Source organism: Oenanthe melanoleuca, chromosome 13, assembly GCF_029582105.1.
Source record: "Oenanthe melanoleuca isolate GR-GAL-2019-014 chromosome 13, OMel1.0, whole genome shotgun sequence".
In the NCBI taxonomy this organism is placed as follows: Eukaryota; Metazoa; Chordata; class Aves; order Passeriformes; family Muscicapidae; genus Oenanthe; species Oenanthe melanoleuca.
The window spans coordinates 12131984-12148639 of record NC_079347.1 but is presented as its reverse complement, the minus strand read 5'-3'; the positions used below and the strand labels follow the sequence as shown (position 1 = coordinate 12148639).

Sequence of the window (16656 nt, the reverse complement as noted above, 5' to 3'; positions counted from 1 at the left end):
TGTGTGCTATCATAGTTCAGAATGTTATACTCCCTAAACTATATGGTACATGGTTGCCACCTTTTTTTAAAAACTGGCAACTCAAGGCCTGTTTTGCATGCTGCCTTTATGCTATAAACATAAACCCACACAATGAGCATAGATCACAGCCAGCATGCTCTGTAGCTGTTCCCTGCACTGGCTACTTGAGATTTTACTTGTACAATTAAAACACTGCAATGTAGTTAATGTGCATTTGGCTGCTAATTAAATAAAATATTTAGAGGCTCAGAGTACCATCCGTAGAGGCTTTTTGTACTCAAGTCTTCCAAGTGGAAGAAAAAAAAAATGTTTTGTTAAGCAAAGTTTTCCTGAAATTCTGCTATTGTGGCAGCCGAATATAAAACAAACACCAAAGGCTGGCTTTCGGATCTTTTAAAATAAGAAAACAAATGCTGGAATTTCAGGGAGTGAGAGAATATTTTGGTGTTTCAGTCCTTCAGGCATGTTTACAGTTGTAAGAAATGGTCATTACTTCAGCTAGAGTAGTTGGCAGGGTTACAGACAGGTACCTGTGGCTGTGAGGATGGAGCCTGTGGAGCTGGCCTGGGTTAGTTTTTAACTTTGTGCCATGGTCATGATACTGTTGATGGTGTGCTTCTGAGCACCTCATTTCCAAGGACCTGGCTTTGCCTCAGTTTGCTGGTGACGTGGTTCTCAGGGTGAACATCAATGGTAGGGAGGTACTGAGGGTCATCCCTGAGCATTAGCACAGGGCCCTGTGTGCATGCTGTGGCCTCACGTGATGCTCCAGGAATGCACTTTCCTTTGATTATTTTCCTTGACCCAGTTCTCTTCCAAATATGGTCTCAGCTTAAACAAGTTTGTGTTCTTAGAGCTTGGGCATTTGCAGAATAAATTCAGGCTTCCAGCTAACTGTGGCTGGCTGTATGGGGGAGTGGAGGCAGAAAGCAACCTAAAAATGCAAAAATAAAAGGGGCACAGCTGGACTCAAATTTGTCCCAAAATGTACATTTTGTACAATGTTTATACAATGTTAGGCAGGAAGATTTGTTTTCATAGTTTTAGCTAGAGTGGAAACAATTGTTTTTAAATAAATGACCATTAGTCTGAGTGACTGCCACCCAAACACTGCTTCTCTGAGACTTTTCATCTGAAATAAATTTAAATATTTTCCTTTAGTCAGACTGGCAGATATAAGATTGTTAAACTGACCAGCATAAGCAGAGGTAAATTAATTAACAACTCAGATCTAAGCTGTTGTAGTGAGCTAAGAAATCATTAATAACCTACTGCAGAGAGCGCATATGATTAAGTTATTTTATACTTTGGCCATTCTAAGTATGAAGTTCATTATCACAGACATTTCTCAAAATTATAAATACCCCATGGTAACTCTTCTGAATTGAATGGCCAAGGAAGGAAAATGTTACACTCAAGATTAAGGATTTTCATTAAAACCTACATTTCCTCTGCCTGTGCATCTTAGCAAGGAAGTGAATTTGTAGAAGTTACCAGCTCCAGTAATTCAGGGTTAAATAGACAGGAGGTCATGGCAGTTCCCATACTGAATTCTCCGTTTGCTCTGGAGCCCAGGACTGGCAAGAAGCTCCTGTATTGGCAGAAGGAGGAACTTGTGCTTTGAGGCCCTTCATCTCCTTGAAAATGTGGATCCTTCCTCCAATGAGAGAGGAAGAGAATGGCACTTTGTGGTTTGGATGTGGGAAGGGACAACATTTCATTGCATCACTTACCTTACAGATAATTAATGTAATCATTTGGTACTGCTAATGAGTCAGTCCTTTAGAGGAAGAAAAGGAGGAAGCAGATTCCCAACCAGAGGAACACCCGTGCTTCAGGCCCTGGGATCTGTGACCAAAGAAGACACTGGCAGAGCAGTTTATCAGTGTTCAGTCCCTGTAGTTATTAGCACAGTTTCACACAAGGGGACTGGGTCCTGTTGCTACCAGGTGACAATTTAAGCTGTCTCAGCTGGTGTGGGTTTTCCTGGAGTTTGGTGCAGGGCAGTGAAACCAACCTGGCCATCAGAGAGCCGTGGCCAGTTCCAGCTCAGACATTCAGATCTTGCTCTGCTCTGCCAGCAGCAGCTGGGTTCCAGCTTTGCAGCTTGGGATGGAGCCTTTCACTGCCTCACACTGCACTTCCACTCCTCTAGGGTCTGACAGCTTCTGTGTTCTATTGGGACCATTCCAACAATTTCTGCAGAAATTAGGAGGTTGAGCCCATAACCTTCCAGATTAAAATACTGAAAATAACAGGACACCAAAAAGGTATCAAATGGAACCATTTTTCATCAGCATTTCCAACAGGCATTTGAACAGCAGAAAGATGTGCTTTGTAAATATACTGAATCATTTGCTAAATTAAGCTAAATAAATGCTGCTTGTCCCTGCTGCTTTCTTATATTGCAAAGTGAGGATTCCTGCATGCATTAGGAAGAAATGGCAAGAATACGAATCATCATCTTGGCAGGATGTTTCACAGCAATTTTTGGCCTGACAAGCTCCAAGTATTGTAGAAATGGAATATCTTAGTGTTGGAGTACAGCATTCTGCTCCTCAAACAACAGCAGGAGAGGAAAATATTTTAAAAAGCAGAGTTAACTGTTTGTGAAAGCTGCAGGTTATTGTTTCCTGGTTTTTTTTTGGTTTTTTTTTTTTTTTTTTTTCTGTTATTATCTAAGACATCGTCTAAATAATACACAATATTTTTCAGGCTCTTTTGTGTGTCAGTCATTTAAGGACCAATATGGTTATTCAGATCCTGGACCAGGGGTGCTAATGAAGGGCTGGAATCTGTTATAGTCGTTAACAAATGTGGAATAAAAAATACGTTGGTCACAGCCCTCCACCAAGTGGGCAAAAGACTGGATGGTGAAATGTGCTGGGCACTTAAAATTCAAGTTTCTATGGCATCTTTTTGGAAACAGTTGTTGCAATTCCTGCAATTGCTGTTCCTACTTGCAGGTATGAAGTTTTGTTCATAAGCAAGTGCTACTGCAATACTGAACTCTTCAGGACACAGATAGATGAAACAAAGCGAAGTATTTACTAACCAGCAGTTACACTGGTGCTGTAAGACACCGAAGGTCCGTGCTCGGACCCAACCCTGTGTAAGCTACGCTGGAAATGGCCGCTATTCCTACTGCAGAGTCAGCAGGGAGAGAGAATTAATGTAATACATCATTCTAATAGCCCTGAAGCTGGACTATTCAGTAATGGATTGCAGCATGTGGTGGAGAGGAGGTGATGGAGTCACTGTCCCTGGAGGTGTCTGAGTAAAGACTGGACGTGGCACTCATGCCATGGTCTGTTTGACCATGAGGTAGTGCTGGTCATAGGTTGGGCTCGGTGACCCCAGAGGTCTTTTCCACAGTGAGCGAGCCTGTGATCCTGTGTGTAGTTTTGACGCAGAAGACAGCACACTGCTCTATCCAAACGGCAGCGATGGAAGCACGGTAACCCTTGCCGCTGCCCGGGATGTGCGCGGCCATGCCCAGCGCCTCGAGCACTCGGGCCGGGCGCACCCCCGGCCTCCCCTCCTCCCGCCCGCCCCACAAAATGGCGGCGGCCGCGCGGCCCCGACCCCGCCGGCGGGAGGGGCCTCACCGGCCCCGCCCCGCGCGCGCCCCCGCGGCGCGGCCCCGCTCGGGAGCGCGCCCCGCCTGCCCCGCCGCCCGCGCCCGCCGCAGCGCCGCTCCCTCCCCTGCGCCCGTCCCCTCCCTGCAGCCGTCCGGCGCGGTGTGGGGAGGCGGCCGCTCCGCCCGCCGCCGCCGCCGCCGCCGTCCCGAGCTCCTCAGGTAGGTGCGGGTCGGGCCCGCGGGGCTCGGTCCCTGCTCCGCGCGGTGGGAGGCGGCGGGCGGGCAAGATGGAGCCGCGGCCGGCGGGGGAGGGGAGCGGAGCAGGGCTCTCCTCTTCCCCTCCGCTCGCTCCCCGCCGCTGAGGGCGATCCTGCGGTCTGCTCGCCCCAGGGTGCGGTGCCCGGGCCGCGCTGAGGGAGCTGCGCCACCGCCGCTGTCCCGCTGTCCCCGGCCGGCCGTGCCCTGGGCCGAGGGCCGGGCCGTGCCCCCTGCGCGGGACGCGGGACACGCGAGGCCGCCCCCGGCGCGGTGTCCCCGCTGCGGCCGCCTCGGAGGGAGCTGTGTGCCGCCCCTTTGTCCCCTCAGCCGGCCCTGGCCGCTCCAGGTGGGGCTGGGCCCTCCTGCGCTCCAGCCTGCGGCCGGGAATTTCTCCTTCCCTTCCGCACCCGCAGCCCCTCCGTGCGTTGTGTGTGCAGGCCTGTTTACTTAGAGCGTATTCCCATTCGCGTGGGCCCTCTGGATGTGTGCGTTCGGCCCGCGGATGTATTTCGTGACACACCTAAGTAGCGGATGCCTTGGCTCACCTGCACACCGGGGCACCTGGACAGCTCTGTGTCCCTGTGTCCCTTCTGTGCCTCTTCGCGTTCTGACATAACACTGTGCTGTGTATTCTCGTGGACAGTTAGGGATAGTTTAGTGCATTCTTGTTTGTGCATAGTCCTTCTGGGTAATTTATTAGTGAATAGTTGCAGCTTAAATTTGTGTACAGTTCTCCGTGGATTAACAGTTATTTTGATCCATGTGGTTTTTATTTGTGTAAAATGAAAGGGTAGGAGGGGCACTCTGTTCAAATATTTCTTAAAGTATAGTTTATTTCTATTTCAGTCTTCAGATGCCAGTTTCTCTTAGAATTTTGTGTGTGTCTGTACCTATATCCCGCATATTTTTGATGCAACCTTAAATAATAAAAGTCCAGCATGGTTTTCCATTGGCCATTGTTGAACAGTTTCAACAAGTGGACTTTGTCTTTCTGCAGTCTCACACAAGGACGCTGCCATGGCTGTGTTTGGGTGTGTGGACAGGTGTCCCGAGCCTTCTGCACGGTCCTGGCACAGAGAAACACTGAAAATGCACATCAGGAAGGAGATGTTTGATCCATCTCTTAAGCTTGAAAGCCCTTTTGTGGTAGCAGGCTAGGGAAAGGAGAGGGTAGGTCAGAACACCCACTGAGATGAATGAGCACCTCTTACCTCTCGAGCTATTGTTTGAGACTGCAGCCCTGGGGAGAAGAGCGGGTGGGTGAGAACACCCACTGAGATGAATAAGCATCTCCAGCTCCTCAAAGCCCTTGTTCTAGGCTATGGCAAGGACTGCTCCTTTTTATTTGGGAATAGCCCCTTAAGGTGAATGGACAATTCACAAACACTAATAATCCTTTCTTTATAAAGATCCATCTCTACCTGCTCCTTCATTCATGTGCATATTTGGTTTGCCTTGAAGTTTGGTAATTGCAGAACCACAGAATAATGAGGGTGCAGTTTCACCGTTCTCCTAAGCCAGTCTGTCTGGCCTAATGGCTGCCTTAGTTCTGTACTGCTCCAACCCCACCTCTGGGGTTTTTCTCCATACTCCATTCCCCGTGCTGTGTTTGGGACTTGTCACACCTGTCATCCAGATGTCTGAAGTCCACTAAGACCACCTTTTTGAGATCTTGTTATGTTTTTTGAGTAACAGTAGCAGGCAATGGGGTCAGTGGCACCCAGTGGGTAATGTGGCTTAGGCTGATCCAGGACTGTCTCTGTGCTAATGGAAATGTGGGTTTCTCTTACTCTCTTGCCCCCATGCCTAGGCACTGTTGCTTTTGCTTGTTGGATTAGTATTCACCTGATCTGATCCCTGGTGTTGATTTGTCCTGCTTTTGCACAATAGTTAGTGTTGGCAGAAGGAGTGGGAATGTGGGAGAAGAGGAAAGGGCAAGATTGTCCCGTTCAGAAAAAGGGTGGATTCAGAGTGGTTTCTGTTGATTATGAAACCAAACTGTCAGTTGTGTCAGTGTGACTGGAGGTGCAGAGGTAATTGAATAATTGATACCATCTTCCTTAATTTTCGTGAAGCTGTCATAGGCCTTTCAAGGTGTCCTCTTCATCATCATCATATATGATCTTAATTCTGGGGTGGGAAGAAGTCGGTTGACATCCTTGCTGATGTTAGCATCTAGTGAAACTCTGCCCTTGGATACAGTTAATTTGGTTTTTAGGGTTAGAAACCTAACAATTACTTGTTTGCTTGGTTTTGCAATCAAATAATGAGTGAACCCTAAAAGTTCCTTTACTTGACACTTAGCCTAGTGGTGCTTGCCAACATCAACTCTTTGTGAGAGCAGCTAAGCATTGTCTGTAATACAAAGCTGGTGCTTAGGCTTTGGAGAGCTTCTTTTCTTCTAGGGTGTCTTGAGTCAAAAGACTTGAACTCGCGGGGGCTCAGGTTGCAACTCTGGTGAGGAGTAGGAGGCACAGATGCTGGTGAGGGAAGGCTCCCACTCTGCCTGGCACATCTGGGGAAGGGGAATTTGAAGGCGTTGGGTGTTTCAGCTCCAAATAACTCTTCTCTTAACTTCTGTCATATAAGAAAATTACTCTGGGTCACCAGGGGAAGGACCATACTTGTGAGTTGTTTTGCTTGGGGAACTCTTAATTTCTAAGAATAATTGACAAGGAAACAGTTTCCAAAATTATGTTGTCTCTTGGTTTGCAGTCTTATGTTGTCATGTTGCAACTCTAGCAAGTCACTGTTGTAAAGAAATTATTTCTTATATTTTGGCAGTTTTAAATACATTTTAACTGATGCATATGATGAGAAAAATTGTATTATGCACCAGCTGTGGAAAGGGCTTCATACCCCCAGTGTGGAAAAGCTGGTTATCAAGCTTCACAGTAGATACAATTTCAATTTTAGGTTCAGGTGTTGCAGTATATGTTGTGCCACTGATAGAATTTCATACTTAGTATTTTACAAATATTTACATTTATGTGAATACTCCTGGTAAGGTACATCTTTGTGAAAACAAGCAGTTACAGGGTTTTAGAAACTGGGTAAGGCCCTACTTTTAGCAAGAGTTAATGTGTAGAAAAGGAGCTGACAGTAAAAGGGATATGTGAAAAACATTTAAATTGATAGAATTAATTCTTCTCAGTGAATGATGAAAGGATTTCTCACACATGCTGTCCTAAGAGAGAACAGAACTGACACCATATTTCTGTTGTGATCTTGAAAGGGAATATTCCTCCTGCTGCTGTTGCTGCTCAACCCCCCTGCAAAGCAAAGGAGCCCTGTGATGCTCCTCAGGGCCCTGGAACTCAGCATAGAGCGTCCTTTATGAGGGGTTCTGAACAGAGCCGGGCCTGTGCTCCGCTCCCGTGACGTTCACTGCCAGCAGTGACCTTCAGAGAGCTGGGCACAAATGATGCTGGTGGCTGCTTGTGTTGTTAAGTAGCAAGTCACATATTTTGTATGTGCTGGATGATGATGAAAATGTGCTGCTACAGCCTCCCACAGCCCCATTGATACTGTGGAAACTATTGCAAGCTCAGCGATGAAAAACCTCAGACAGACGAGTGGGTATTGTATACTAACCCTTATTGAAAGCAGAACTGTCCCTGTTGGTGTGAGGAGTTTACCCTTGCTGGTATTCGTATTTTTAAAAGCTGTAATGTAGATGGGCTTTGAGTTTTGTGTAGTTTTGCTGTGATTCAGGTGTGTTTTAGCAGAAGGCAGAGGCACTTGCTGAGTCAGGTCCGTTCTGGCACTCACCAGGCCACAGAAGGCAGGCTCGGGTGGGTGAGAGCAGAGCAGTTGCCTGCTGCTTGTGCTGGAACTGATTATTCTGTTCAGTGCAGATAATGGGTCTCAGGTCCAGTACTCAGTATAAAATAACTACTGAGCAAGTCCCTGTTCTGGGGGCTTTGTGAATTTCTCTGCTTAGGAAAGGTTTCATCTTGTCTACACTGGCAGCTAAATCATGCCCATGAAGAAGGCAAGGTATGATGTTTGAAAGCCAAGGATGGCATCACATCACAGCCCAAGAGAATGTTTTAATGTAATGTGATTTGAGTAGCTTTGATATTACAATTTTGTGTAGCAAACAGGTCATGAATGAGAATTTCCTGCAGGAGGAAAGCCTGGAGGTAGATATGGGCCATAGCTATATCAGGAGCCTTAGCAGCTGTGAGCTAGAGCTGTATGATAAGCTGTATTTTAGGGATATGAGGAGGGGTCATGACTATGTCCAGATATCCCCCTGTAGCAAAGCTTTGTCCCAGCTGGATTGTCCTGTTTCATTCTAGCAGTGGTGGAACTTCTGTGCTTTGTTGCAGGAAAAGCTGCCTCTTGTTTCCCAAAGTCAGCTTATCTAGTGCCTCCTCCCTTCCCCAGCATTTGTATAGATATAAATTACCAGGCACTAAAAGATCCGTACAGAAAATCCTCCACAGTCACTTTCCAGCAAATCTTTTTGAAATACAACTAAATTTCCTTCTTGCAGTGTCTTTGTTGATACAGAGAAATTCAGCCAGTCAGATAAATCAGTTTAAAAACTGATTTAAATAAACTGTTGCAAATATTTTTGCATGTCTACTTACAGATTTAAAACGAGAAAGTTCTATCTTGTTGGAAACCTTTTGGAGGGTTTTATTCAAGAATGATTGCACACAAAGTTGTGTGTGTTTAGCCATACAGTTTAGCTGGAGTGTAATTTTTAAATTGGCATAGCTTTACGTTTTGTACCAATTCTCTTTTATGCTGTTTATCTCCCTGCCAAGAAACCTGCTTCCACTCTACAGATAGACTCTCTTCATTTTTTTATTCCCTGCTGTAATATGAATGAAGGAAAATTATGCTGGATATTCCATGTTAGGGTAATTAAGCTTGATTACAGATTTCCTTTCAAAAAACTTTTCAAAAAAAGTCTTAAATCAAAAAAGATAGAAGAGGAACCTTGGCTACTACTTGAAATTTGCATGGTTTGATGAAAAATGATGTGGGGAGAAACACATTAAAAAAAATCCTAATGACAGTCTTTCACTGACATGGAGGGGGGGGTTAATTAAGCTTCCTCTAGAAAGAAATTTAAACAGTTAGTAATTTTTGCTGTCTTTCTTCGTTCATCCATTCCAGTGATGCTGGTTGTTGCCAGATGGAAGGTGAAATATCATCAGCCAGGGCCTGTGTGTGAAGTCAGTGTTTGTCAGTGGTATTGCAGTAGACACAAAGCACATGCATATGGTGATGAAGCTCCAGCATTTGTCAACAACAGCAGAATATATTCACTGTCTAGGAGTACTTACGATGGTTTTCCCCCAGAAAGATGGATGGAAAAATCCCCCCAAGTGTAATGAGAAAAAGTAGAGAATAAGAAAGTCATACAGGAGTGAGTGTGAGCCTGGTTGGTCTCATGAGAAATACCAGAGGCCTCTACTTTTATTCAGTGCCTTCTCCCAGCTCTGGTGTGTTCCTTGGTTACTGGGCAGTAACTGATCCTTCTTTGTGGCAGTTGAGCTTGGAGCAGTTTTTTGGGGACAAAGCCAGTATTCCTGTGTTTAAAATGAGCACTGGGACAAGAATGCTGCTCACCACTCCAAGTGTCTCTAGTGGATCAACAAACAGCTGAACAGCCTTTTAGAGCTGCAGGGCTTTACACTCTGCAACAAAAGGACATTATAGAACCCTCATGTTTGCAATTACATATAATGAAAAATCTCAGGTATTTTTTGTGATATTGCAGGCACTTTTCTAGTGGGGTTAAAGAAAGGTTACATTTTTTTGACTCCTAATTGTACAAAACCTTAAGCTTCTTTCTGTATTGCTGTACAGAAAAGTCTGTCTGGTCTCTTGACCTGAGCTTATTTCCTTTGTCCTTTGCTAAGTGCAGGCTTGCAAACTATTCTTAGTTGTTTTGTTTGGACGTTAACAGCTGCAATAACAGTGGTTTCACTTTTGTTCTACTGTACCCCATGCAATGCACCAGGATTGTAGCACTTGGATTATCTCTGCTAGAACATCTAACATTTAAACTATATTTCTATCATAATTTCACAGTTTGACATAAACCCATATTCATATATTTGCACAAGAGTAATGTACACCGTAATGTGGCTCTGACAAGCCAGGGGAGATTGAGTGTTCCAACAGGGAATGTATCCTTTGTAATCAGGAGAAAAGAGCACGGGGATTTACTCCAGGGTAAATACACTGTGCTGTGTGCTTTCTTTCTGGCTGGCAGGAAACATTCATAACTGCCAAATAAATTCAGTAATCAATGGTAGAGTTTAAATTGTGTTGCTGTAGGTGATATTCCAGAGCTATTGCAGGGAAAAGATAATAAATCTTCAAACCTTATCTACTTGTGAAATTTGCCATGGGAAGACATTTTTGGTGTCTTAAGTGTGGCTGTAAGACATAGAAATGAAGGGCCAGGTACTGGCTTAATTTTGTCTTCAGCATGGCTAAATATTACTGTTATAGACTTTGAGTATTTGAAGCTTATTTAAGTTGTAGAACCAGTATAGTTGAATGGAAGATATTATTGCTTATTATTTCCCAGAGTTGTTGGCAATGCCAACAGTATCAACATATCTCAGTGCTGGCATTGCTAGCAGTTTGTACGTGCTCTCCTAACTAGGACAGTAATGGCATTTCTGCAATCCAGCATCTTGTACTTCATTACAAATTTATTTCATCCCTCTGCTTTCCCAACTATGGCACCATTGTGTTGCCAAATGCCTTATGTGTTTCTTTCTTTTACATTAATTGTGACATGAAATAAGAAAACTGATTAGCACTTTATTCTTTTGCTGCAGTTAAGTAAACAAAAAATTTTTTAGTATCCTGTATCTACTATACCAGGAGAGTTACAACATATCTTTCTTTGGCTTACAGCTGAGTCACATATTAATCTTAGAGCTAGAACAATTAAGATTTAGATGAGATTTGGTTAAAAAGGTTTTGGAGTCGTAGATGAGCAAATATTGGAGATCTTGGTTGCTGAAATGCTGTTGTTCAGTTTTTTAACTTACTTTTTCCCTAATTATACCTAAGTGAATAATATGTGGTTTAAACTGTCCTTTTTAAATATGTATAAAGGTTACTGTGCAGAACCTCAAGCAAAGGCTCAGTAAAACTCATTTTAAAGGTAATTGACTGACATCAATACTGTTTACTAAAAACAGACAGAGTAGTTCGGACTAATGCTATGAAACAGAGGTAGCCTTTGAAAGATTCTCTTTTGTGGAAAATTGCAGTATTATGATATATTGATATGCATTTCCCTCTCCTATTTTTGGTAGAAAATGATGCACCCTGTTGCCAGCAGTAATCCAGCTTTCTGTGGGACTGGCAAGAGCTCTTGCCTGAACGAAGACAATGTGAGGGCTGCGGATCAGTTTGACCTCTATGCCACACAGCAGAGCAAGTACAGCCACGCAGTCACCCACAAACCCATTGCCTGCCAGAGACAAGATGCCTTGAACGACTCCCACTTGCAGACCACAAGTGGCAGGAATTTAGAGACAAAAGATGAACTGAAGAAAAAGAAAAACCTCAACCGCTCCGGGAAACGTGGGAGGCCGTCAGGGACCACGAAATCAGCAGGGTACCGGACCAGCACAGGTCGACCCCTGGGGACCACCAAAGCAGCTGGATTTAAGACAAGTCCAGGCAGACCCTTGGGTACAACTAAAGCAGCAGGATACAAAGTCAGCCCAGGCAGACCTCCAGGTAGCATTAAAGCTCTATCACGGCTTGCAAATCTAAATTATTCTTGTGGCAGTGCAGCTTTTCCTTACCCTATGGTGCATAATAGAGGAGTCCATGCTGCTGGTGAAACTAGCAGCAAAATCAAACAGCCTAATGAATGAAGGGAGGGAATGAGTAACTCATTACTAATCTGCTTTATGCTGATTTTGGGCATGTTTCTTGAGTTTTCATGTAATGTTTGCTTAAGTCTGAGCTTCTAGATTTTATTTCAATAATGCCATAACCTACGGGTGCAATTGGTAACTTTTACAGAATGTTGAGAAGGCTTCGGTTTAATGAGGCTTCTGTTGATTTTAAATCATAATTTATAAGGAAGTCTAAAATGATACATTATGCCTTGGTGTCTATACTTAAGTAATGTCCATATCCCTAGTTTTAAGTTCAGTTTCTCATAAATCTATATGTGTGGTTATGCATTAAATAATTGAAATAAGGTTGACAGAAATTAGCTGACTGATGGTTCATGATGTGGCCTGTCCCACAATAAGCAACTTAGCCAATTAAGTTCTTACTTGGTAAGAAAAACTGATAAACAAAGTGGCAAGCCACATTTTCCACTTCTGCAGGACCTTCTACAGACCTCAGATAGACTTAAAATAGTCTTAAAAACTTAAAAAAAAAAAATAAAAAAAAAAATATCCCAGCCTTTTTTCATAAAGTGATTTCCAGCGGCTTATATTTCTGGAGTTGTAGCATTAAGTGAATTTCAACTAATGCTCCAAAAATATTTTGGAAGATATTAAAGAAACCTGAGCATTTGTACAGTGTGTTACAGCTTCACAGCGCCTTACAAAGACAAATTTCTTTGCCTTTAGGTGAGAGCTGTTCCTTTAGTTACACTGTTACAGGATTCTGCTGTATAATTTTGAAATGCTTAATAGTACATGTACCAAACCACAAATAATTCTTTGCAATTTGAAATATTTTATAAGAAATTAAATACTGTTCATTCTAGTTAGCCACTTGATTAATATTAAACAGTATGTTCTTAAATCTGTAAATAGCTATTTACGCTGGCTTTTGCCTTTCAAATCTGTGCTTAGATGGCGACAGTTTAATAGCTTTTAAAGTAATAACCTATAATGTTTACAAATTAAACTTTTTAAATAGACACTGTTGCCAAATTTTTAGACTCAGTTTTGCCAGATATTCCTGGAAATAGTTATTTCATTCTTAGACGTTTATACTATATTTAAGTTATGGAAGCTTATATATCTACCAAAGGACACAATTTTCATGATTTATAAAAGCAAACTGTATAGCTGATGCAAACAGGATGCAGTTTACTGCACTGCTAGATCCCAGATATAGAGTAATTCATCTATGCATGCAAGCTGGAAAAAAATGTTGGTTAACTATAAATACCTTTTTTGACTCAAACTAAAACCTCCCCTCCTCCCAAAAGAAATGTTCTTTTTCAACTGGGTGTGTTTAATTTTTTTAAGTGTGGGAGAATGTGTGAGTGTATAAATACTTTCATCCAGACTTCAAAAAAAAAAAAAATCAGTCCTCAGTGTTGCATAGGTTTTTTTCTAAACTGATTTTACTGAAACTAAAACTTTTTTTTTTTTTTTAATCTGGAAGAAAGTTATGTTTAAATCATTTCACATATAAAATGACTTTATGATAAATTGAAATACCTGGGGAAGGGGAATATGTAGAGTTTGCAAATTTGGGGGAGAATAAAATTTGGGTTAATTGGGCCTGTGCTGGATGGGTAATGATGATGGTCATTTTTATTAATATAAATGCTATTCTGGCCTCCTGTCATTTTGACTAGACCTCTTGATTTCAGTGCTGACAACTTAAGAAACAGATGTCATGTTTCATACCTTTTTTATCAGGAAAAAAGCAGCAAGCCTTCAGGTGTTCCAGTGATGCCTAACACATATTGAGCTGGACTTTTGCTGTACTTTACAATAGGTGTGTTGAATTGTTTTGGGGGAACTGTGTATGCACTGGCAACTAAGACAATGAACCTCAACTTATACTGGATGGCTCCTTAGTCAATAGATGAACTAATGGCAGCTAAATTGCTACTAAGGAATAGTTTCTTCATGCTGAAGCTCTGAAATCCAGTTTCACATTCTGTTCCTCAACAAACTCGCAAGTCTGAAATTTAGCAGTCTCTCTCAGAAGATGTAACTTCTGACACATGCAAAATGCTAACGTGAGTTCATTCACCCTCAGGATCTCTGTTGTATTGGCTGTTTTTAATCAGATAATTTTTCAAGAAAAGACTGCTTTAAGTTCTTTCCTGAACTCAGCTGGGCAAGCAGTCCTCTTCAGCTGAATGTGTAACTGCAGGAGTGTCACACCTCGCTGGCAAGGAACGTGTTGCATGTCACCACTGTACCTTGGAGAAACTCCACTCCTTACCTCCTGTTGATCCTGTTTGCTCCTGTCCATTCCTCACTTGTGCATCCACTCAATGGTGCTGTGCTGTGTGTCAGGAGATAATGCAGATGTATTGCTGTTCTGCTAGTATAATTTGTATTCAAGTATGCTGATGAAATAATGAAATCACCTAAGCAATTTCTGTTCATTACAGTGTTTATTAATTATATCAGATGAAATATAATCCCAGTAAAAACTAATTAATGTTGTCAGTTGTGAAATGATGAGCAAATAGAAATGATGATCAAATAGAAAATTGTTCAGAGAACCTGCAGTGTGCTGCTTGGTGCTCTGGATTTAGGAAGCAGACCAGAAGTGCACTGCTGGCATTTGCTAATTCTGCTTTATTTTATATCTGACTAGAGTTTACTGATGCCATGCAGTGAGGGGAAAAATAAAAGAGGAGATTCAAAGAGTGACTAGAAATGGAATTTTCAAATACTTCTGTTCTTCCTATGTATACTCTGCAGAATACGTTGTGCTTTTTTCAACACTTTTCTTTCCATGAGAAACACTGAAACAGCATGTTAATGCCTAAACTTTATTAGTACCAATGGGAAAACTGGTATTTTCCCTCCATAGTATGAAAACATTACTTGTAAGGTAAATTGCTTATTTTATCTTATATATCATAATTCAGCTATTCATAAGCTAGGATCACTGTTGTGTGTCAACACTGTTCAGAAGACCGACATGTCAAGTTTAGGTTTTAATAATTTCTTTTTAATTATCAAGTTTCTAATGTCTTATTTATACATAAATGAAATGTATTAGCTTGCTATTATTACTTAATGTTGCTATAAAGTTCACTGTTTAAGATACATATAGTAACTACTATTCATTTTCTGATTAAATTTACTTAAACTTTAAAACCAAATAATTTTGCTACTATAAAGTCTTGCACTGGACAGATTCAAGATGCTAGCACCATACTTCAGCAGAAAAAAATCAGATACCATTGGAAGTGGCTGACTTTGATATCAAAGATGGTATTTTTAAAATCAGCACTTAGCTTTCTCATTAAAGCAATGTTCTTTATGTCTTGGATTTAGTTTAAAGTAATCAAATTAACTAGAGCCATTAAAGATCTCTCTTCTGAATGAATATATTTTCATTTTGTCTGAAGGATCTTAATGTTCAGTCAGGACAAAATCAAGCCTTGTCAGTGAAAAGTGATGTATCTGTGAAGAGAATTACCTGGAACTACAATACACCAAGTAATTCAGATGAGAATTTAATTCCTTCCCCCATTTTGAAAAGCTTTAAAAGGCAGAGCAATGTGAAGTCATTTGTGCAATGGTTTCATTAGCTGTGACTCTGCTGTTCTTTGTTATATGTATAATAATGTTTCATGCTACCCTTAGAGTTGACAGTTAAAACAGCTGATAACAATCATAAATACTTGGAACTGCAAACTTCATTTCTGATTACAAAAAGTTTATTCTTCTCTATTTTAATGCATATATTTTAACACCGCTAAATATATTTATGACCTTAGTAGAGACTAGACCTTTCTCCTTATGAGTTTATTTCAAAATAGAAGAATCTGTATTCTGAAATTTGAACCACTTTCTGTTCCTTCAGTCTTTCATCATTTGCTTTTCCACAGATTTACTTTGGGGGTAACAGTAATCTGTTAAATAACTAGTATCAGCACCCTGTCCTCTGCTGTAAAAAGCCTGATTAGATACTGTGTATGTTTCTATGTCCATGAACTTGAGCTACTCGTGTGCAATTATGTGTATGGGAATGGAGTAGTGTTCATGATCTGTATTTACATCATCATATGGATGTATATTTATTAATAAAGTTAATACTTTAAAACTTAACCAGTTTTCACTGTTTTTTTTTAATGTATCTTTTTTTTTTTTTTTTAATTCTGGCTAAATATGCCAGTTGACAGCATTGCCTACTTGTTTCAGGCACGTTACATATATTTGCACAAGGCAAAAAGACTCTGTAAGTTTCAAGGTGTCAGGAGATACAGGAATGTTGCTTATTTTTTAATGAATTGAAAACAGAGTGACAGTAACTTAATTGTTCTTGTCCTTTCACTCAAATAGGAGAAAAGGGGAGGAAATGAGTTATAACCCTATATGGATAAATAGTCAGCTGCTAACTTGTTCCTCTGTTGCACATGGAGATCAATTTGAAAGTACTCTATAAATAAAGTTTTCATGGAATGGTGGTCATAATTCATTATTCTGTGATGAATAAGACATATTTATTCCTGTATTTCAGGAATATTCCAATTTATCTGTGTTGGTAAGATGTACCCTGCCACTCAACACTTATAAATTTTTTTCTCTTCACTGAAGTTTTTCAGTAATTTTGGGGAAGAACAGGCAGTCCTACCCGCCAGAAGCTGAAGTCCAGACTCCCAGGCCTGCATCCTCTGCTTGCTCTCCAGCACCCTTTGTTTCCATAAACTTTCAATACATCTGAATACATCTTGAATACATCTGGAGTTGGAATATTCCAAATGTCAGCTGCTGTTATTTTGCAGACTTTGAATTCACCTGAAAAGTAACATTTGGTTGGTTGGTTTTTTGGGGTTTTTTTGGTTAGCCATTCTAAGAATTCTAAATATTTGGCTTTCAAGGTGACTGGATATGTTCAGAACAGAGTTC

General features: G+C 41.5%; 1 protein-coding gene across 2 annotated transcripts; it reads left to right on the top strand.

Moving 5' to 3' along the window:
* Window positions 1-3658: 3658 nt before the first annotated feature.
* C13H5orf24 (chromosome 13 C5orf24 homolog) lies at window positions 3659-15855 on the top strand. Of its 2 annotated transcripts, XM_056502289.1 has the most exons (3): window positions 3659-3820; window positions 11161-11590; window positions 13474-15855. In XM_056502289.1, the coding sequence occupies exons 2-3, from the start codon at window positions 11164-11166 to the stop codon at window positions 13512-13514; spliced, it is 468 nt and encodes a 155-aa protein (XP_056358264.1). In that variant the 5' UTR covers window positions 3659-3820; window positions 11161-11163; the 3' UTR covers window positions 13515-15855. The 2 variants fall into 2 exon arrangements, with proteins under 2 accessions (XP_056358264.1, XP_056358263.1); XM_056502288.1 differs by having other exon boundaries at window positions 11161-15855.
* Window positions 15856-16656: the final 801 nt, after the last annotated feature.